At 43.3% G+C, this 22,976-nt stretch overlaps 2 protein-coding genes across 5 annotated transcripts in view; one reads left to right on the forward strand and one right to left on the reverse strand.

The window, feature by feature from the left end:
* ccdc186 (coiled-coil domain-containing protein 186) overlaps nucleotides 1-22,976 on the forward strand; it is a 124,765-nt gene that overhangs the window by 63,294 nt on the left and 38,495 nt on the right. For 2 of the 3 annotated variants that reach the window (XM_070876599.1, XM_070876601.1), the window contains exons 12-14: nucleotides 4,592-4,781; nucleotides 6,143-6,238; nucleotides 14,230-14,440. In XM_070876599.1, coding sequence (XP_070732700.1) covers nucleotides 4,592-4,781; nucleotides 6,143-6,238; nucleotides 14,230-14,440 — 497 coding nt within the window. The remainder of the gene's footprint in view (nucleotides 1-4,591; nucleotides 4,782-6,142; nucleotides 6,239-14,229; nucleotides 14,441-22,976) is intronic. The other variant, XM_070876600.1, reaches the window with a different exon arrangement.
* adrb1 (adrenoceptor beta 1) overlaps nucleotides 1-22,976 on the reverse strand; it is a 96,738-nt gene that overhangs the window by 18,954 nt on the left and 54,808 nt on the right. The window lies entirely within an intron of this gene.

The raw sequence follows: 22,976 nt of genomic DNA on the forward strand, positions 1-22,976 counted from the left end.
AATGCAGTACTCCAGATGGGGTCTGACCAAGAATCTGTACAACTGAAGCATCACTTCCTTGATTTTGAATTCCAATGTGCCTTGAGATGAAGGCTAACATTCCATTAGCCTTTTTGATTACTTTTTGTACCTGTACACTAGCTTTTAGCAATTTGTGTACTTAGACATCTAAATCCCTTTGATCCTTCACAGCTCCTAGTCTCTCTCACATTAAAAAACATATTTTGATTTGTTGTCCTCCGATCCAAAGTGGATGCACTTGCTTTGCACTTCCCCACATTGAACTCCATCTGGCAGAGTTTTTCCGATTCACTGTCTGTCTATGTTCCTCTGCAACTTCTCCCTGCCCCCTCTTCCACATAACGTAATGTGCCTCCCAACTGAGTGTCATTTGCAAGCTTGTTAACTTTTTAAATTCCTTCATCCAAGTTAACTGACAGGAAATATAGAGTAGGAATAAACGGATCTTTTTCAGGCTGGCAGGCAGTACCTAGTGGGGTACCACAGGGATCAGTGCTTGGAGCCCCAGCTATTCATAATGTATATAAATGATTTGAATGAGGGAACCAAATGTAATATTTCCAAGTTTGCTGACGACACAAAACTAGGTGGGGTTGTGAAGAGGATGCAAAGACGCTGCAAGATGCTTTTAGATAGGAGGAGTGAGTGGGCAAACACATGGCAGTTGCAGTATAACCTGGAAAAATGTGAAGTTAAACACATAAGGACAAAGTATTATTTTAAATGGTGATAACTTGGTAAATGTTGATGTGCAGAGGGACCTGGGTGTTCTTGTCCACCAGTCATTGAAAGCAAACCTGCAGGTGCAGCAAACAGTTAGGAAGACAAATGGTATGTTGGCCTTCATTGCAAGAGGATTTGAGTACAGGAGCAAGGATGTCTTACTACAGTTAGACAGGGCCTTGGTGAGACCACACCTGGAGTATTGTGTGCAGTTTTGGTCTCCTTACCTAAGTAAGGATATACTTGCCATAGAGGGAGTGCAGTGAAGGTTCACAAGACTGACTCCTGGGATGGCAGGACTGTTGTATGAGGAGAGATTGGGTCGACTAGGCCTGTATTCAGTGGAGTTTAGAAGAATGAGAGGGGATCTCATTGAAACGAATAAACTTCTGACTGGGTTGGATAGACTGGATGCTGGGAGGATGCTTCCCCTGGCTGGGAAGTCTAGAACAAGGGGTCACAGTCTCTGGATACGGGGTAGGAAATTTAGGACCGAGATGAGAAGAAATGTTTTCACTCGGAGGATGGTGAACCTGTGGAATTCTCTACCACAGAAGGCTGTGGAGGCCAAGTCACTGAATGAATTTAAGAGGGAGATAGATTTCTAGAAACAAAAGGCATCAAGGGGTATGTGGAAAAAGCGGGAATATGGTGGTGTTATAGAGGATCAGCTGTGATCATATTGAATGGCGGTGCAGACTCGAAGGGCTGAATGGCCGACTACTGCTCCTATTTTCTATGTTTCTAAGTCACTAATAGATATGGTGCATTGATGTCCCCCAGGGGTTGGTGTTGGGACCACTGCTCTTTATCATGTATATTAATTATCTGGACTTGGGTATACAGGACAGTCTTCTCCCTGTGGCCGAGGAACTCCTCCCGGAGTCGCAGTGCGGATTTTATCCTCTACGGATCACAACGGACATGATCTTTGCAGCGTGACAGCTGCAGGAAAAATGCAGGGAGCAGCGCCAGCCCTTATACATAGCCTTTTTCGATCTTGCAAAGACCTTTGACACTGTCAACCGTGAGGGTTCTCCTCCGTTTCGGATGCCCCCAAAAGTTTGTCAACATCCTTCGCCTGCTTCACTACGACATGCAGGCTGTGATCTTTACCAACGGATCCATCACTGACCCAATTCACGTCCGGACCAGTGTCAAACAGGGTTGCATCATCGCTCCAACCGTCTTCTCAATCTTCCTTGCTGCCATACTCCACCTCACAGTCAACAAGCTCCCTGCTGGAGTGGAACTAAACGACCGAACCAGTGGAAAGCTGTTTAACCTACGCCGCCTCCAGGCCAGGTCCAAGATCACCCCGTCCACATACTGAGCTGCAGTATGTGGACGATGTCTGCGTCTGCGCACATTCTGAGGCTGAACTCCAGGATATAGTCAATGTATTCACTGAGGCAGATGACAGCATGGGCCTTACGCTTAACATCCGTAAAACAAAGGTCCTCCGCCAGCCTGTCCCTGCCGCACAGCACTGCCCTCTAATCATCAAGATTCACAATGCAGCCCTCGACAACGTGGACCATTTCCCATATCTCGGGAGCCTCTTATCAACAAAAGCAGACATTGATGCGGAGTTCAACATCGCCTCCAGTGCACCAATGCAGCCTTCGGCCGTCTGAGGAAAAGAGTGTTTGAAGACCAGGCCCTCAAATCTACCATCAAGCTTATGGTCTACAGGGCTGTAGTAATACCCGCCTTCCTGTATGGATCTGAGGCATGGACGATGTATATATGCACCTCAGTCACTGGAGATATATCACCAACGATGTCTCCGCAAGATCCTGCAAATCCCCTGGGAGGACAGGCGCACCAACATAAGTGTTCTCGTCCAGGCTAACATCCCCAGTATTGAAGCACTGACCACACTCGATCAGCTTCACTGGGCAGGTCACATAGTTCGCATGCTAGATACGAGCCTCCCTAAGCAAATGCTTTATGCGGAGCTCCTTCATGGTAAACGAGCCAAAGGTGGCCAGCGGAAACATTACAAGGACACCTTCAAAGTCTCCCTGGTAAAGTGCAACATCACCACAGACACCTGGGAGACCCTGGCCGAAGACTGTCCGAGGTGAAAAAAGTGCATCCGGGAGGGCATTGAGCTCTTCAAGTTTCAACACAAAGAGCGTGAAGAGGTCAAGCGCAGGCAGCGGAAGGAGCGCGCGGCAAACCAACCCCACCCACCCCTTCCCTCGACGAATGTCTGTCGCACCTGTAACAGGGTCTGTGGCTCTCGTATTGGACTGTTCAGCAATCAAAGAACTCACTTTGGGAACCAAGTCTTCCTCGATTCTGAGGGACTGCCTATGATGATACAGGACATAATTTCAAAGTTTGCAGATGACATGAAACTTGGAAATGCAATAAATAGTGAGGAGGATAGTAACCGAGTCCAGGAGGACATAGACTGGTGAAATAGGCAGCCACATGACAGATGAAATTTAACACCGAGAAGTGTGAAGTGATTCATTTTATTAGGAAGGATGGGCAGAGGCAATATAAACAAAATGGTATAGTTTTAAAGGGGCTGCAGGAACAAATACCTGAGGGTATATGTACACAAATCTTTGAAGGTGGAGGACAAGTTGTGAAGGCTATTTAAAAAGGCATACGGTATACTTGGCTGTAAAATAGAGGCATAGGATACAAAAACAGGGAAGTTATGCTAAACCTTTATATTAAAAAAAACACACTGATTAGGCCCCAGCTAGAGTATTGTGGCCAAGTCTGGGCACCGCACATTTATTAGAACGGTGTCAGAAATGAAAGACTTCAGTTATGTGGAGAGATGAGAGAAACTGGGGTTGTTCGGTTAAGGGGAGATTTGATAGAGGTGTTAAATCATGAAGGGTTTTGATAGAGTAAATAAGGATTAACTGTTTCCAATGGCTGAAGGGTCGGCAACCAGAGGATACAGATTTAAAGTAATTGGCAAAAGAACCAGAGACAACATGAGGGGAAAAAAATTATGCAGCTCGTTATGATATGGAATGCACTGCTTGAAAGGGTGGTGGAAGCAGATTCAATAACTTTCAAATTTGCAGAACAATGGGGAAAGAGAAGGGGAATGGGACTAAATGGATAACGCTTTCAAAGAGCTGGCACAGGCACGATGGGCTGAATGGTCTCCTTTGCTGTAACATTCTTTGATTCTATGGTAAAACATTGAGGCCCCAGTGCAGATACCTTGGGAACACCACTTGTCACATCCCACCAATCAGACAACAAACTCTTTATCCCTACTATTTTTCTCCTACCTACCAACCCATATCATAAGGTTACCTCCAATTCTCTAATAATTTGCAGTTTTCCAACCCAAAGGCACAATTCCATTTTCGTAGACTAACTCCTCTTACCTTGGGTATAAAACTCTCCCAGAAAACTGTTGGAAGTTAAGCCTGCTTACATCTCTTAATTAGTTTAAAGCCCTATTTAATTGTAAATAACATTCTAAGTGGTTAATTGGTTGTTGTTATTTAAGCTGCAGTGAAATGAATGGCAAAAAGTTAAATGTACCATGAGTTGTATACCGAAGGTGAAAATTACTATGATTAATACCGTAATACTAGTACTGAAAAATAAGTCTCTCTACTGTGTATACTTTGCAACCCATTTCCAGTGACTTGCAACGTTCATTGATTTTTAATATGGGTTAGGTTCAAAAGGTAAAACTTAATTTTTTTTTTTTACTGTTACCAATATAAATTAAGAAAAATACAGCACATGTTTTGAAACCTGCCCATAGTCACTTTGCCAAAGATGGCAACAACCTCACATTTCAACCAAGAGCAGCTCAGTGCCACTTACTATATTTGGTTTTGTTTGTACACAGGTGGACAGATTGCAGAAAGAACAGCAGCTCCGACAGCAGGATGTGAAAACTCTGCAGAGTGAGGTGATCTCTGAACAGAAGGAAGTGAGTAAGCTGACTTTACAAGTAGAGGAGCTTAAAGATGACCTCGTCACACAGAAACGAAAGAAAGCAACTAACATTAAGGACCTCACTAAACAGCTTCAGCAAGGTGGGTGGAAAGTGGAAAAGTACTATAAATTCTTCTTCTTTTGTATCATAATATTTTGATATTCAAGACCGCCATCATTTTTTGATCTTACTGGTACTGTTCTGATTGGCTTTACAGCCCTCTGAATGTTAAGTGCCCTTTGTACCTTGTAAAGTAAGCATTTTTCATATGAATTGGCAAATGCAAGACGTGCATCAATAATTTTCTGATTATAAAGCATCGAACTGATCCTGTGTAACTATAAAAACATAATTTGCAAAATGCTTGGTGCACATTTTGACTTCAGGGAGGGACTTTAAAACCCATGGTTTTTGATGATTCCGCTTAATCAGGCAAAGGGCTGGATTTTCGGCTAATTTGTGCCCCATTTAGCGCTTGGGCGCGGCACAAAAAAATTTTTTGGAGTGCGAAACGAGGCGAATAACAGGTGGAACTTTCGGCAGAAGTTTTAGCACTGCCGCAAAACCAAAGGCCTGCCCGATGTTTTCACCGTTTGGATGATGTCACTTTGCATGCAACGCTGCACTAGCGACTAGCGCCCCGGGTGGAACTTTCAGCCATATTGCCCGATTTAGAGTCTGCCCGGGAACCCGCCAGCAAAAAGCAGTCACACCCGGCGCTAACGCCGCCATTTTGAAAACGGAGCACAAGTTGAGTGCGTAATAAGATTGGGAGAAGTCGTCTGCGTTTTTCATACTGAAGTTTTATGTGAGTTTATAGTTCATTTTAAAGGACTTTTAAGGACATTTTAAAAGGTGGGGGCTATACTATGTCAGCCATTATTCCTGGCTGCTGTATTTATACAGCGCGAGCTGGAAGAAGGCTTATCGATGATCATTTTGAACATAATCGAAGAGATTGCAGACGTATGGGGAGGAGGCCTTACCCCCAACAACTTTACAGGGAACATCCCTCATATCTATAGCTCTCTGAGGCACAATGCGTTAGAAGGCTACGCTTCCAAAAGGAAGTGCTGACAGATATGCCAGCTCATATAGGCAGACCTACAGTCTACCAGCGGCATCAGGACTGCACTGCCCGTTGAGGTGAAGGTGCCTGCGGCACTTGCCTTCTATGCCTCCAGCTCCTTTCAGGCATCAGTGGGGGAGCATATGCTCCATCTCACAGCACACTACACATTGCAGCATTCGCCAGGTGACTACTGCACTGTACGCACGCAGGATGGACTTCATAGACTTCCCAATGACTAAGGAGGCCCAAAATGAAAGGGCTGTAGGTTTTGGACGATTTGAGATTACAAATCTAGATAATTCCTGGAGATGATCAGATTTTCACAACGTTAGTGTCATTTTAGATCGAGTTCAGAAATGTAATTTTAGCACCGTGTGGGTTTCTTCTAGCACGACGGCGATTAGAGCAAATGGAAAATGGCAACTATGACAGCAAAGAGGCAAGCAGCATGGGAAGTCGTTCAAGTTCATCAGGTAAACAAAAAAGTAAATACCACATTACTTCATTTTATAGGGCAAAATTATGTTGTCATTTACAGAAACGGGTAAAGTAATAATATCTTTCTGCTTTTGCCTATAATGGCTTCTGAAGCTGGAAAAAAATTGAAATTGCACCCAGCAGCCTTTATTTTAACTAATTTGAGGTTAAATGATAAATCAAGGTGAAGTGGTTGGATAATACCAAGTTTGTATTTCAACACACTGAAGATCCATGTAGGGTGCAAGAGATTAAGCTTTTGAGGAATAGGAAAGGAAAGTTCACAGGAGCAATGCCCATAATAGCATTGATTTTAAATAGAGAAAAGAGTTTTTTGGGGGGATGGGAAAAAGAGAGTTTGGATTACTAGCTATTAAATAACAATTTGTTTTCTTGTAACTGTGTGCCCTGGTCCTGCTTATTTTCCCATTGTCCATACCGTTTTCATTTTTTTTTTACAAAATTGCTTTCAGCTTGCACTCTTTGATCTTGGTTCCTTCCAGTTTGCAGCATCCGTAATACCACTCCGTATAGCTTTGTGTTTCATTGAATCTTTGTGAATCCTTGAGCCTGGTGTTTCCTCTCAGCTTCTTGTTGAACTTTGTGAAATTTGGCCCTGGACTACTCAGGACTTCAGAGAAAGGTTCAAGGAAGCGCAAAAGTGCTATAGTTGCAAATTGAAGCAGAAAGATTGAAGTCGGGGCTGGGATGACGTGAAGAGGTCAAGTTCGGCCCTGAGCATAAATGTTCCACCAGTTACTTTGTATGCCAAAGCTGGAGTGTCCCGGGGGAGTAACCAAGGCAGGATGCTGAGACGAATTGTGTGAGGTATGCAATGGAGTGGTATGAAATACTGAGGCCATTCTAAGGCAGGTCCCTTCAGCAAACCTTGATAATTTTGTGGGGAGGGAGGAGAGGAAAGAGATCTGGCAGTGATGTTCAAGATTGTAGGAGTTGGTAAAATGCCCGGGGTGGACGACTAAAGGAAAGTGGGGAAACTAGGCACCGTCATGGCCATTAAAAATGTTTTTTTTGCAATAATCTGATTCTCTCCTTATTTGATTTTAATGGGAAAGTAAATTTGTGATTTGATTTTGTGAAAGTAGCTTTTGGTTGCTTTTTAATACGGTTTTCATTTAATGCTAATTAAATTTATTTGATTCATGAAAGAACTTGCATTTATAATCATGCCTTATCTTATCTCTCAACATCTTTCTGTGAATCCTTGAGCCTGGTGTTGTTTCCTCTCAGCTTCTTGTTGAACTTTGTGAAATTTGGCCCTGGACTACTCGGGACTTCAGAGAAAGGTTCAAGGAAGCGCAAAAGTGCTATAGTTGCAAATTGAAGCAGAAAGATTGAAGTCGGGGCTGGGATGAAGTGAAGAGGTCAAAAAAAAATAAAAAAGGGAAGGTGGCTCAACCGTGGCTATCTAGGGAAATCAGGGATAGTATTAAAGCCAAGGAAGTGTCATACAAATTGGCCAGAAATAGCAGCGAACCCGGGGACTGGGAGAAATTTAGAACTCAGCAGAGGAGGACAAAGGGTTTGATTAGGGCAGGGAAAATGGAGTACGAGAAGAAGCTTGCAGGGAACATTAAGGCGGATTGCAAAAGTTTCTATAGGTATGTAAAGAGAAAAAGGTTAGTAAAGACAAACGTAGGTCCCCTGCAGTCAGAATCAGGGGAAGTCATAACGGGGAACAAAGAAATGGCAGACCAAGTGAATAAGTACTTTGGTTCAGTATTCACTAAGGAGGACACAAACAACCTTCCGGATATAAAAGGGGTCAGAGGGTCTAGTAAGGAGGAGGAACTGAGGGAAATCTTTATTAGTCGGGAAATTGTGTTGGGGAAATTGATGGGATTGAAGGCTGATAAATCCCCAGGGCCTGATGGACTGCATCCCAGAGTACTTAAGGAGGTGGCCTTGGAAATAGCGGATGCATTGACAGTCATTTTCCAACATTCCATTGATTCTGGATCAGTTCCTATCGAGTGGAGGGTAGCCAATGTAACCCCACTTTTTAAAAAAGGAGGGAGAGAGAAAACAGGGAATTATAGACCGGTCAGCCTGACCTCAGTAGTGGATAAAATGATGGAATCAATTATTAAGGATGTCCTAGCAGCGCATTTGGAAAATGGTGACATGATAGGTCCAAGTCAGCATGGATTTGTGAAAGGGAAATCATGCTTGACAAATCTTCTGGAATTTTTTGAGGATGTTTCCAGTAAAGTGGACAAAGGAGAACCAGTTGATGTGGTATATTTGGACTTTCAGAAGGCTTTCGACAAGGTCCCACACAAGAGATTAATGTGCAAAGTTAAAGCACATGGGATTGGGGGTAGTGTGCTGACGTGGATTGAGAACTGGTTGTCAGACAGGAAGCAAAGAGTAGGACTAAATGGGTACTTTTCAGAATGGCAGGCAGTGACTAGTGGGGTACCGCAAGGTTCTGTGCTGGGGCCCCAGCTGTTTACATTGTACATTAATGATTTAGACGAGGGGATTAAATGTAGTATCTCCAAATTTGCGGATGACACTAAGTTGGGTGGCAGTGTGAGCTGCGAGGAGGATGCTATGAAGCTGCAGAGTGACTTGGATAGGTTAGGTGAGTGGGCAAATGCATGGCAGATGAAGTATAATGTGGATAAATGTGAGGTTATCCACTTTGGTGGTAAAAACAGAGAGACAGACTATTATTTGAATGGTGACAGATTAGGAAAAGGGGAGTTGCAACGAGACCTGGGTGTCATGGTACATCAGTCATTGAAGGTTGGCATGCAGGAACAGCAGGCGGTTAAGAAAGCAAATGGCATGTTGGCCTTCATAGCGAGGGGATTTGAGTACAGGGGCAGGGAGGTGTTGCTACAGTTGTACAGGGCCTTGGTGAGGCCACACCTGGAGTATTGTGTACAGTTTTGGTCTCCTAACTTGAGGAAGGACATTCTTGCTATTGAGGGAGTGCAGCGAAGATTCACCAGACTGATTCCCGGGATGGTGGGACTGACCTATCAAGAAAGACTGGATCAACTGGGCTTGTATTCACTGGAGTTCAGAAGAATGAGAGGGGACCTCATAGAAACGTTTAAAATTCTGACGGGTTTAGACAGGTTAGATGGAGGAAGAATGTTCCCAATGTTGGAGAAGTCCAGAACCAGGGGTCACAGTCTAAGGATAAGGGGTAAGCCATTGAGGACCGAGATGAGGAGAAACTTCTTCACCCAGAGAGTGGTGAACCTGTGGAATTCTCTACCACAGAAAGTAGTTGAGGCCAATTCACTAAATATATTCAAAATTGAGTTAGATGAAGTCCTTGCTACTCGGGGGATCAAGGGGTATGGCGAGAAAGCAGGAAGGGGATACTGAAGTTTCATGTTCAGCCATGAACTCATTGAATGGCGGTGCAGGCTAGAAGGGTTGAATGGCCTGCTCCTGCACCTATTTTCTATGTTTCTATCCCAAATTGCTTTATATCCAATGAATTACCTTTGAAATGTCTTAGTTGGTTTTGTGAAATCAGTTAGACACACAAAAGATAGGCAAGATATGACACTTTGGACCCGAGTACTAAGTATACCAGCTACAAGAATTATTAAATAAATGAGTACATTTCCCCTCACCTTGCCCTCAGTTAGGTGGAGGAAATGGTTGCTGAAACTTTCAGCTTCGTCGGGGGCATAAAAAAGGTGGTAGCCTGTTATACACATCGCCCAATTTTCCTTTCCATTGTATAATGGCGGCTGATCCTCTACAGCCCATTTTATGTCCCGTCAAAGTTTCTTTCGACTCTTTTTTTTGTAATGGGCTAAGAGAGGTTGCAGTGCCCCCTCTGGAGTAAATAAGAATAACAGGCTCTGTTTAATATTTGTTTTTAGAGGTCACCGTGCCATCCTGTGGAGGAACTAAGAATAGCAAGTATTGCTGTTTGTTGCACAGCAGATGATGATCTCCACTTCATTGATTTCAATGGTTTGGGGATCTTGGCATAGGTGCAAGTGAGGGGAATTAGGATTAGGCAGATAAACCAGATTGGCAGAATGAAATGTGTGTGAAGACTATGAAAGTGTTGTACAGATGTGGCAAAAAATCTGTGACTCCAATCAGATCTCAAACAAAAACAAAAAATGCTTGAAACACTTAGCAGGTCTTAATAGGGCCAGTAGAAACAGTCATTTTATATTAAGGTTCTCAACAAAGTTCTTTAAGGGAAAAATTTCTGCTTTGAAATTAAGATGCCGTGGAAATGAAGTACATGGATAAATATTTGTAAAACTTGATACTTAAAGTTGTTTTGACCAGTGGACTATGCAAGTGATGGTTCTGCTGAATCTTATTTATTTATTTCTATATATATCTAATATATGGATAGTTTTGCAATCTGCACCTCTTTTTTAATAAAAATCTTAGGTTACCAAGAATTGTGCTTAACTTCAACAGAAACATAATGGGATTTTGTTTAAAGAAATGAAAAATACAATGACCTGGATTTTGCGTCGATAATAACAGTGAGCTTAACAGCGCTCACCGTTAAAGTGGAGTAAATCAGACAGCAACTACCAGCATCCGAACATGCACAGTTAAAGATGGAAATCTGGAAGTTGCTGTCAGATACCCCGCTCCTCCAGAGGGAGTGCTGTAACAGCCTTCGCCAATAGATTCAACACTGAAATCAATCATCATCGGCAGTCCCTCGGAATCGAGGAAGACTTGCTTCCACTCCTGAAGTGAGTTCTTTGGTGGCTGAACAGTCCAATACGAGAGCCACAGACTTTGTCACAGGTGGGACAGATAGTCTTTTGAGGGAAGTGGTGGGTGGGACTAGTTTGCCGCATGCTTTTTCCGCTGCCTGCGCTTGCTTTCTGCATGCCCTCGGCGTTGACACTCGGTGCTCAGCGTCCTCCCGGGTGCACTTCCTCCACTTAGGGCAGTCTTTGGCCAGGGACTCCCAGGTGTCAGTGGGGATGTCGCACTTTACCGGAGGCTTTGAGGGTGTCCTTGTAACGTTTCTGCTGCCTACCTTTGGCTCATTTGCCGTGAAGAAACTCCGAGCAGAGCACTTGCTTTGGGAGTCTTGTGTCTGGCATGCGAACTGTGTGGCCTGCCCAGCGGAGCTGATCGAGTGTGGTCAGTGCTTCAATGCTGGGGATGTTAGCCTGGACGAGGACGCTGATGTTGGTGCATCTGTCCTCCCAGGGGATTTGTAGGATCTTGTGGAGACATCGTTGGTATTTTTCCAGTGACTTGAGGTGTCTACTGTACATGGTCCATGTCTCTGAGCCATTCAGGAGAGCGGGTATTACTACAGCACTATCGACCATGTTTTGAGGGCCTGGTCTTCAAACACTCTTTTCATCAGGTGGCCGAAGGCTGCACTGGCGCACTGGAGGCGGTGTTGGATCTCATTGTTGATGCCTGCTCTTGTTGATAGGCGGCTCCCGAGATATGGGAAGTGGTCCACGGTGTCCGGGGCCGCACCGTGGATCTTGATGACTGGGGGGGCAGTGCTGTGCGGCGAGGACAGGCTGGTGGAGGACCTTTGTCTTACGGATGTTTAGCGTAAGGCTCATGCTTTTGTATGCCTCAGTAAATACGTCGACTATGTCCTGGAGTTCAGCCTCTGTGCGCAGACGCAGAGATGCAGTAATCGTAACCATCTTTAAAAAAGGGGACCAGTCCGACTGCGGCAACTACAGAGGAATCTCCCTGCTATCAGCCACTGGGAAAGTCGTCGCTAGAATCCTCCTCAACCGTCTTCTTCCTGTGGCCGAGGAACTCCTCCCGGAGTCAGTGTGGATTTCGTCCCCTACGGGGCACAATGGACATGATTTTTGCAGCGCAACAGCTACAGGAAAAATGCAGGGAACAGCACCAGCCTTTATACATGGCCGCCTTCGACCTTACAAAGGCCTTTGGCACACACAACCGCGAGGGTCTATGGAGTGTCCTGTAGAGAGTGCCACAAGTGCCGTTCCTTCGCCTCTGACTGCAAAATCTGGGCCAATATTTAGTGTTGATATGGTTAATGGGGGCATAGTCTTGAAGTTATATGAGCTTGCCAGAGTGCATTGATATACACGAGTAGCAGTGTTGGAGCCCCAACGTGCTCTGCCTTGGAATAAAAACAGAAAATGCTGGTTATCTCCGGGTCAGATTTCCAGCATTTTCTGTTTTTATTTCAGATTCCAGCATCTGCAGTATTTTGCTTTTGTATTAGTGCTCTGTCTTGGTGTGGTTTGCAACTGTAATGCTTCACATACTGAATTCCAAGTCATTACTGTGTTGCTGTGAGATTGTGTTCAGCACAGGCTGGGAAATTTTCTACAGGGTCTGTGAAGAAAAATGAGTGGGTTTCTCCCAAGTTGTTTATGCGCACCTTTGCAGTGGCATTATCTAACCACTTAACCAAGAACGGGTTTCAGCACCCAAGAAAGTCGAAGATGTGCATTTAAAAATAAATAAATAACGTTTAAAACAGGATAGCACTAATGTTTATGCGGCTGAGCTTAGTAACTCCTACAAGCCAGCTCATATGTTACATATGTTCAAAAGCAGCGGTCCCTGGACAGCATGGCGGCCCCGACCTGCAAGAGACCATCAGCGGCAGGTCAGGGCCATAAAAGGAGCGGCGAGCAGCGGCCCCTGGACAGCATGGCCACTGCAAGGTACAGCGCAAGTTGGTGCAGGAGGGCGACGGCAGGGAAGAGGGACGTCATCAAGGTCCAGGTCGGTGATTGGAGCGTGGGCAGGCACAGCAGGAGCGATGAGGTCGGGGTGAAGGAGCGGAGATAGAATGTAGAGGGATGTGATCGAGACCCGGGAGAGGTGAGAGTTCGGGGCCCAGGAGCAGCACGGGCCAGCCCACACTCTGATATGTGCGCGCACTAGGCCCGTGCAGCAGAGCTGGTCTCCAGTCGTCTTGATTAATCCTTGCCACTGGACCAAGACCTAGCTCTGTCACGCTTGTGTGGTGGCTGGTGTGCAACAGTCACCACACGTTAAAAAAAATCCACGCACAGGCATCTTCCACCCTTCAATATGTAGTTCGGAATCTGGAATATTAGGTCTTTCATTGAAACACCTGTGAACTCATCCCTTTTTGGTGTGGAAGAAAGTCATCCTCATTTTGAGGGACTGCCTATGATGATGATATGTTACAAAACAAATGCTGGAAATACTCAGCAGGTCTGGCTGCATCTGTGGAGAGAGAAGTAGACTTAACGTTTCAGTTCTGACAAAAGATCATCGACCTGAAACATTAATTCTCTTCTTTCTCTCTCCACAGATGCTGCCTGACCTGCACTTTCTGTTTCTATTTCAGATTTCCAGCATCTGCAAAATTTTGCTTCTGACAAACCGAATGTTGCTACCATTCTACATAAAATTTCAGCACTGAGAAAGCATTATTGCCACAACATTAGTACTTCAGAGTTTATTTTTTACTACCTAAAATAAATGGGTTAACACCACCTTTAAAATCGTGAAGAGAAATGCCATTTAATGAAGTCAAGCATTTTCCACAAATATCATCAATAGTGATTTCTAACATAGTCATTAGAGTAGTGAAACCAGTTTAAATTCTGCATTTTCTGTTTTTATTTCAGATTCCCAGCATCCGCAGTATTTTGCTGTTGTCCTCCAATATGTTTATTGTTACAAGTGCTCAAGAATATTTGAAATAGAGAAAACTCAGTTATTCGCCTCCATGCATGGGGAAATGTAATTTGTAGAGTGAAACATTGTATTAAGAAGGGATTTCACAAGCCGAGCTTGAAAATGGAAAAGAATCACTTATCCTCATTCAATTGCCCGTAATTGCTGAATTTATTGAAATTCTAACAATAAAAGACATCTCTGTTACTGCTGTAACATATAATCTTTTTTTTTTAAAAAGAAACTTTATATTTTCTGAGCCCAGGATAATATAATTGTGCAGTTTAAATAAATCATCCTGAATTATTTTTCTATTTACTCCAGAAATCATCTTTGTATTGAATTCCAGGTTCTCTTGATGCTCGGTGCAGTAAAGAAGAGCGGTCTGCAGAAAATACTGGCTGTCCTGTGCAGGGTGACAGTTTCCCTGAAGTGGACAAGACCATACTGATAGAACGTATTGTGCGGCTGCAGAAAGCTCATGCACGTAAAAATGAAAAAATTGAATTCATGGAGGATCACATCAAACAGCTGGTGGAAGAAATTCGAAAGAAAACAAGGTGAGTTGATTATAGGGTCAATGAAACCTTCATTATTTAGCCACTATACCTAACAAAAAAGGCCAACCTTGTTAAGACTGCCGAGACTGGTTGTGGATGCTGTTTGGGATCTAGCCCAATTGGGTGTTTTAAACCAAGCATCATGGAAAGGGAGTGGATTCTTGTCGGGTGCTTGGTTTTATTGACTGGCATGACTGCAGCAAGCATCGCTTGATTATTTCAGTGAATCCTTAAACTTGGTCTTCAATGGCCACTATGGTTTTTATCTTGTCTACTGCTTCGCTTTCTCAAGTAGTTTAGATACTGAAGAATTGTTGCCTTCTGATTCATAAATTGGAGCCACATTGAAGTTGAAGACAGTAAAAAATGGTGTAACAACTACTGCATCATCATACTTTGGAATTTTAAGTTTATCTCCTTCCAATCTAGTTTGAAAATTTAATGTGCAGCAGTTCATGGACAAGGCTTTTTAAAAAAAAAAAATAATAATAAATCCTGTGTCTTTCATTTGTCTCTGCTCTGATTTTCTGCTTTTGCTTGTGCGTGTGTGCCTTGCTCTCTTTAGGCCTCTCACATACTTTGCATTGTTGTCACTTCTGTTTCTGATTCTTTAGACTGTACGTTGACCAGGATGGACTGCGTAGGCAGGTGGGAGCAGAGTTTCTGTTAGGAAACCCAGAAGTTCAGGTTTCCCTGCATGCTCTGAGTTTTGATTTGACAGGTTTCCGTCCGGAAGTCAGCCTGATTGACAGGCTTTGCCCCCATCGGGCGGGGAGCACTCGGGAGTAGGCCACAGCTGCAGGTAAGTTGCCTGCGGCTGCTTGCAGAAACTGGCGGGGGATGGGGCTTCTTGATCCCCGACCCGGGTGGTGGGGGGAAGCATTGCCTTCTCCCGAAGCTGTCCTCACCTCTTTCAACTGATGGGTTTCCCGAGGCCTAGGGAACCCAGCCGACCTCTGTTGCACCTGCAAAGCAGGTTAAAATAGAGGCTGCTAGCCTCATTAAAATATTTAATTGGCCAACCCGTCTCCTGGGAGTGGGTTGGCTGCCCTCCCCTTGTCCCGCCTCCGTTAAAGTTGGAAGTGGACGGATTGGGGTCGGGGTTGAGATTTTTAAAGCTTTAACATCTCACTTGACCTTAACCCAACCGGTTTCTATGCCTCGTATTCTTATGTCTATCACTAATGCTCTCTCTTGCTATCTGTATATATGTGTATGCGTTTCTGTCTATCTCTCTCTCTCTCTCTCCTTCCACAGTAGCTTTCTTTAAAAAAAAAACTGGTAACTGTGCCTCTCAAATAGCAGCACAAAATAGATTTATAAAGACAAATATCCTGCAACTTTAAACGATAAAGTAGCACTACTGCTGATCTGCAAGAGTGTGTAGTTGATTAACAGTGCTGAAGCAAATTATAATGAATAGGAAAAAAATGTAGCGAGAGTATGTGATTGAATTATTTTTTGTAAAAGATGTAAATAAATAGAAATTCAAGACAAGTGTGGCAATAACTAGGGATCTATGGGAATGTAGGCATGTCAGGTGGAATTGATGACTGTCTTTAAAAAGATTTTTAAGTTTAAAAGAGATTAAAAATCAAATGTAGGCAGTGGCAACAGGTTGTTTTTTTTAACCTAATGAAAGTTTTATTTTTGAAAAGCTTTCATTTTTCAACTGCAGAATAACATTGATAACCTAGTGATCTATTTCTATCAAGAATTGAACAGCAGTTACCACAGAGATGGCCCACTATGTATAGATTAACGCAGACCAATTGCATTATTCCAGTTGCAGCGATCAAGAAAAAAAAAAAATTGCTTCAAAGCACTTTTTGGTAGATAATATCGTTGTTCATATAACTTTTATGTGACCTTATTGAGAAGAGGATAAAAGTATACAGATCTTTTTTTTAAAAAAAATTTGATCTGATTTTCATAGTCTGCATTGGGAGCAACAACTACTTGATTTATATATTGCTTTTAATATAAAGAAATGTTCCAGGGCACTTTATTATTAGGAGTAAGGTAAATGAATGTTAGCCAAGAAAGGAGAGATTGGAAGATTGACTAAAAGCTTCGATGAATGAATAGATGGGTTTTAAGAATAATTTTAAAATTGGAAAGGCAGAGCACTTTAGGTAGAAAGTTCCAGAGAATAGGACGCAGGTGGCTGAAGGCATGTATTGGGGTTTCAGCAGCAGTGTGGCTGTGGTAGGGGTGAACATGGGCAACATTACGAGGTGGAAGTAAGGATAGGATATGGGGTTATAAACTTGGCTCAGAGTCAAACATGATGCCAAGGTTGTAAATAGTCTGGTTAAGTTTGAGTGAGAGTTCCCGAGGAAGGGGATGGAGTCAGTAGGAAGAGAGCAAATGTTTTGGCGGGACCCAAAGACCATGGCTTTGTTCTTCCCAATGTTGAGTTGGAGGAAGTTGTGAGTTGGATGTCAGACAAGCAGTCTAACAGCATTGAGGCAGTGTAGGAGTTGAGAAGTGGTAGTGAGGTTCAGCAGGGTACCCTCAGTGTATAGTGAAAGCAGAGAGACATAATGTAGATGAAGAGGAGGAAGGGGCCAGGGATGAAATCTTGGACCCCAGAATGTTACTTTGCAGGGGTTGAAAGAGAATCACTGGCTGCGTTTGGATTAGTAGGACGAGAACCATGTAAAAGCTGCCCTTGGAACCGGATGGACAAGAGGTGGTGGAGGAGGCTGGCATGGTCAACTGTATCGAATGCTGTGGGAAAAGTCCAGGAGGTATAATGCATCACGGTTATGTAAGAACATAAGAATTAGGAGCAGGAGTAGTCTGCTCCGCCATTCGATAAGATCATGGCTGATCTACCTCAACTCCACTTTCCTGCACTATCCCCATGTCCCTTGATTCCCTTAATATCCAAAAATCTATCGATCTCTGTCTTGGATATACTCAAAGACTGAGCCTCCACAGCCCTCTGGGGTAGATAATTCCAAAGACACTCAGCCCTCTGAATGAAGAAGTTTCTCCTCATCTCAGTCCTAAATGGCCAACCCCTTATTCTGAAATTGTGACCCCTGGTTCTAGACTCCTCAGCCAGAAGAAACATCCTCCCTGCATGAGATCAATGAGATCACCTCTCATTCATATAAACTCGAGAGAATATAGGCCTAGTCTACTCAATCTCTCCTCTTACGACAATCACCCCCATCCCAGGAATCAGTCTGGTGAACCTTCGTTGCACACCCTCTATGGCAAGTATATCCTTCCTCAGGTATGGAGACCAAAACTATACACAATACTCCAGGTGCAGTCTCACCAGGCCCCTATATAATTGCAGTAAGACATCTTTACTCTTTTACTCAAATTCTCTTGTTGTAAAGGCTTTCTTAATTGCTTGCTGTACCTGCATTTTAACTTTGTGATTTGTGTACAAGGATACCCAGGTCCCTCTGAACACCAACATGTCCCAATCTCTCACCATTTAAACAATACTTTGCATTTCTATTTTTCCTACCAAAGTGGATAAAATCACATTTTTCCACATTAGATTCCATTTGCCATGTTCTTGGCCCACTCACTTAGCCTGCTTATATCCCCTTGAAGTCTTTTAGCAACCTCCTCACAACTTACATTCCCAGCTAGGTTTGTATCATCAGCAATCTTGATATTACATTTGGTCCTCTAATCCAAATCATTACAGTCACAGAGGATGTTTTTCATGACCATTTATTTTAACAAATTGCAGCCAATAGAGAAAAAGCAGTTTATGCCTGAGGCCAAGGGCAGTGCTAGAATTGTAATTGGAACTATTTGCTTGTGTAGAGGAAAAATACTGACACAACTGGCTTGTTTCTATATTGTAACTTTGCTGTATTTATATGCAAAGGATTTTAGTCTCACTGCGAGGAGCATTCGTAATAAGGTTGATGAATTGACAGCGTTGATAGCTGTTTACGGATATGATGTAATTGCGATTACGGAGACATGGCTCCAAGGTAACCAAGGCTGGGAACTCAACATCCACGGGTATTCAAATTCAGGAAGGACAGACAGGAAGGAAAAGGAGGTGGGGTAGCGATACTGGTTAAAGAGGAGATTTAACGCAATAGTAAGAAGGACATCAGCGTGGATGATGTGGAATCTATATGGGTAGAGCTGCGAAACGCCAAAGAGCAGAAAACGTTAGTGGGAGTTGTGTACAGACAACCAAACATTAGCAGTGAGGTTGGGGATGACATCAAACAGGAAATTAGGGACGCGTGCAATAAGGGTACAGCAGTTATCATGGATGACTTTAATCTACATATTGATTGGGCTAACCAAACTGGCAGCAATACTATGGAGGAGGATTTCCTGGAGGGTATAAGGGATGGTTTTCTTGACCAATATGTCGAGGAACCAACTAGAGGGCTGGCCATCCTAGACTGGGTCTTGTGCAACGAGAGAGGATTAATTAGCAATCTGGTCGTGCGGGGCCCCTTGGGGAAGAGTGCCCATAATATGGTAGAATTCTTCATTTAAAATGGAGAATGACACAATTAATTCAGAGACTAGGATCCTGAACTTAAAGAAAGGAAATTTCGACGGTATGAGACGTGAATTGGCTAGAATAGACTGGAGAATGATACTTAAAGGGTTGACGGTGGATAGGCAATGGCAGACATTTAAATATCACATGGATGAACTACAACAATTGTACATCCCTGTGTGGCGTAAGAATAAAAAAGGGTAGGTGGCTCAACCGTGGCTAACAAGGGAAATTAGGGATAGTGTTAAATCCAAGGAAGAGGCATATAAATTGGCCAGAAAAAGCAGCAAACCAGAGGACTGGGAGAAACTTAGAATTCAACAGAGGAGGACTAAGGGTTTAATTAGGAGGGGGAAAATAGAGTATGAGAGTAAGCTTGCAGGGAACATAAAAACTGACTGCAAAAGCTTCTATAGGTTAGTGAAGACTAATGTAGGTCCCTTGCAGTCAGAATCAGGGGAATTCATAATGGGGAACAAGGAAATGGCAGACCAATTGAACAAACGCCAGAACCGGTGGATGTGGTGTATTTGAACTTTCAAAAGGCTTTTGACAAGGTCCCACACAAGAGATTAGTGTGCAAAATTAAGGCAAATGGAATTGGGGGTAATGTACTGACGTGAATAGAAAACTGGTTGGCAGACAGGAAGCTAAGAGTGGAAATAAAAGGAATGGCAGGCAGTGACTAGTGCTGGGACCCCAGCTATTTACAATATACATTAATGATTTAGATGAAGGAATTGAATGTAATAGCTCCAAGTTTGCAGATGACACTAAGCCGGGTGACAGTGTGAGCTGCGAGGAGGCTGCAAGGGAACTTGGACAGGTTAGGTGACTGGGCAAATGCATGGCAGACGCAGTATAATGCGAATAAGTGTGAGGTTAGCCACTTTGGTGGCAAAACCAGGAAGGCAGATTATTATCTGAATGGTGACAGATTAGTAAAAGGGGAGGTGCAACGAGACCTGGGTGTCATGGTACAGCAGTCATTGAAGGTAGGCATGCAGGTACAGCAGGCAGTAAAGAAAGCAAATGGCATGCTGGCCTTCGTAACGAGGGGATTTGAGTATCGGAGCAGGGAGGTCTTACTGCAGTTGTACAGGGCCTTGGTGAGGCCACACCTTGAATATTGTGTGCAGTTTTGGTCTCCTAATCTGAGGAAGGACATTCTTGCTATTGAGGGAGTGCAGCAAAGGTTCACCAGACTGATTCCTGGGATGGCAGGACTGACATGAAGAATGACTGGATCGACTAGGCTTATATTCACTGGAATTTAGAAGAATGAGAGGGGATCTCATAGAAACATATAAAATTCTGACGGGATTGGACAGGTTAGATGCAGGAAGAATGTTCCCGATGTTGGGAAGTCCAGAACCAGGGGTCACAGTCTAATGATAAGGGGTAAGCCGTTTAGGACCGAGATGAGGAGAAACTTCTTCACTCATTGTGAGCATGTGGAATTCTCTACCACAGAAAATTGTTGATGGCAGTTCGTTAGATATATTCAAAAGGGTGTTAGATGTGGCCCTTACGCCTAAAGGGATCAAGGGGTATGGAGAGAAAGCAGGAATAGGGTACTGAAGTTGCATGATCAGCCATGATCATATTGAATGGTGGTGCAGGCTCGAAGGGCCGAAAGGCCTACTCCTGCTATGTTTCTATAACCACTCTACTGTAGTCTACAATTTGATAGAAAAATGCTCTTATTAATACTGTTTAAACATGATCATTATACACATCATGCCATATTTAGAAAGTTATGATCCTACATTTTTGAAGTCTCATTTTTGAAAATAATGAGTACTCCAGTATTATATGCTGGTTTTCAGGACCTGTGGGTGATGATTGTCCTTTTGCATTTTTAGAAAACCAATGTTTTCGTTTTTTATCTCTCTACAAATAAATTGTTTTATTGCTAGACCTTTATAAAGTAGAAATGGAGGAATGTGCAGACCATAAAGTTTTCTTCACATTTTGTAGAATTGAACTATGAGTACTGTTTTATTTTCATAGAGTTCAAATTCCTAAAGCATTGAAATATGGGTCACCAAAGGTACTGACTTTAAAATTATACCGTTTGCTATACTGTAGTCTACAATTTGATAGAAAGATGTGTAGCAAACTGACTACAGTATGAGTGCAATGTGTTACTTCATAGATAAATGCGGTTTGCATTAAGGCAGATTAAAAGAAAATTGTTCAGAACTCCATTTAAATTCTTGGAGCTCTTTGCTGTTCTACATCATGAATGGCATATTTGAAACAAAAGGATAATTCAAAGCTAGCGGCTGCTTTTATGTTTTAATAGATAATCTAAATAGTCCAAACAACAGTGTTATGCAGGGAGCTTTTTAGTGTAATACTTTGCCAGCTGTTCTAAACATCAAAGAACCAAATTGTCTTTTAATGTTTAATGACCAGCATATATTTGAGATAAATCTGAATGGGAACAGAGGAACAGGAGTAGGCCATACAGCCCCTTGAGCATATTCTGCCTTCTATCATGGCTGACCTATTTACCCACCTTTTCTCCATTTTCCCTTCGTGCCCTTACCTAACAAAAATCTATCGCTCTCAGTCTTTAAAATTTTAATTGACCCAACATCCATGGCATTTTGGGGAGAAAGTTCCAGTTTTCTAATGCCCTTTGTGTGATTGTGTTTCCTGAATTCATTCCTAGCTGGCTATCTCTAATTCTAAGATGATGTTCCTTCGTTCTGGATTCCCCCATCGAATGAAATTGTTCCTCTATATCTACCCTATCAAATCCCTTTTATAATTTTAAACAATTCAATTAAACCACTCCTCAACCTCTGAACTCCAGGGCATACGTTTTTAGAACCATGTCTGATACGTCCTTACGACACAGTATAAATGCACACGAGGCCCATGCTTGAGAGAAGGTCAGTCTGTGACCTGTCCTTTATTCCATAGCACTCAAGTGATGGAAGTGGGTGGAGCTTCCCCTTTTATATCTGAAGGTCCAGGTTAGGAGTGTCTCCCACAAGTTCACCACCTAGTGGTCATTGTTCTCACAGTGTACAACTTAGGTCAGATTATACATGGGTTACAATGCTGGTTGAATACATGACAATGTCATCATTTAACACTTTACAAAAGACGAGGGAAGGTAACTCTAATTTACTGCGAATGTCAAAGAAGCTATATTATCAATTCCACTTCCCCTGAATTCTGACGCAGCGTGGAACTCATTCAGAACTAATCTGCAGAGCTGCAAATTTAGCTTATAGTTTTTAAAAAACTGTATAAGATAAAGACTCGTTTACAGCATACTCTGAGGAAATGGTTCTCTTTATCGAAGCAAAACTCTCAATATCCCCACCACAGAATGAACTTCTGAGACATGTGTCAATCTTCGAGAGGTTAAAAGCAAATTGCAATGAACAACAAGGAAATGCGCTCAATCATATTGGTGCAGGAATTGCGATCAGTGGCTTCCCGCTTGCAGATGCCTCCGACCTGAAAAAAAATCTACAAACTTACCTGGTGGTCCGGGAGGTTCGGAGACTTGCGGTCCTGGGCCTCTGCGCGTTGTCCAACTTGGAGGCCCATGTATCCCAGGGATGTAGGCGGTTCGCAAGCGTCCGTGGGATCAGTGGGACAGCCCATCCAATCAAAGTTGGGGTATTCCCATTCATTCATAAGGAAGATAGTTGTGGTTGTTGGAGGTCAATCATCCCAGCTCCAGGCTCCAGGTTCTCAGGGCAGTGTCCTAGGCCCAACCATCTTCAGCTGCTTCATCAATAACCCTCCCTCCATCATAAGGTCAGAAGTGGGGATCTTTGCTGATGATTGCACAGTGTTCAGTTCCATTTGGAAACTCCTCAGAAAATGAATCAGTCCATGCCCGCATGCAGCAAGACATTCAGTCTTGGGCTGATAAGTGGCACGTTTCATTCGTGCCAAATAAGTGCCAGGCAATGCCCATCTCCATCAAGCGAGAGTCTAACCACCTAGCCTTGATATTTAACGGCATTACCATTGCCGAATCTCCCACCATCAACATCGTGT

This window comes from Pristiophorus japonicus, chromosome 3, assembly GCF_044704955.1.
Source record: "Pristiophorus japonicus isolate sPriJap1 chromosome 3, sPriJap1.hap1, whole genome shotgun sequence".
Classification (NCBI taxonomy): Eukaryota; Metazoa; Chordata; class Chondrichthyes; family Pristiophoridae; genus Pristiophorus; species Pristiophorus japonicus.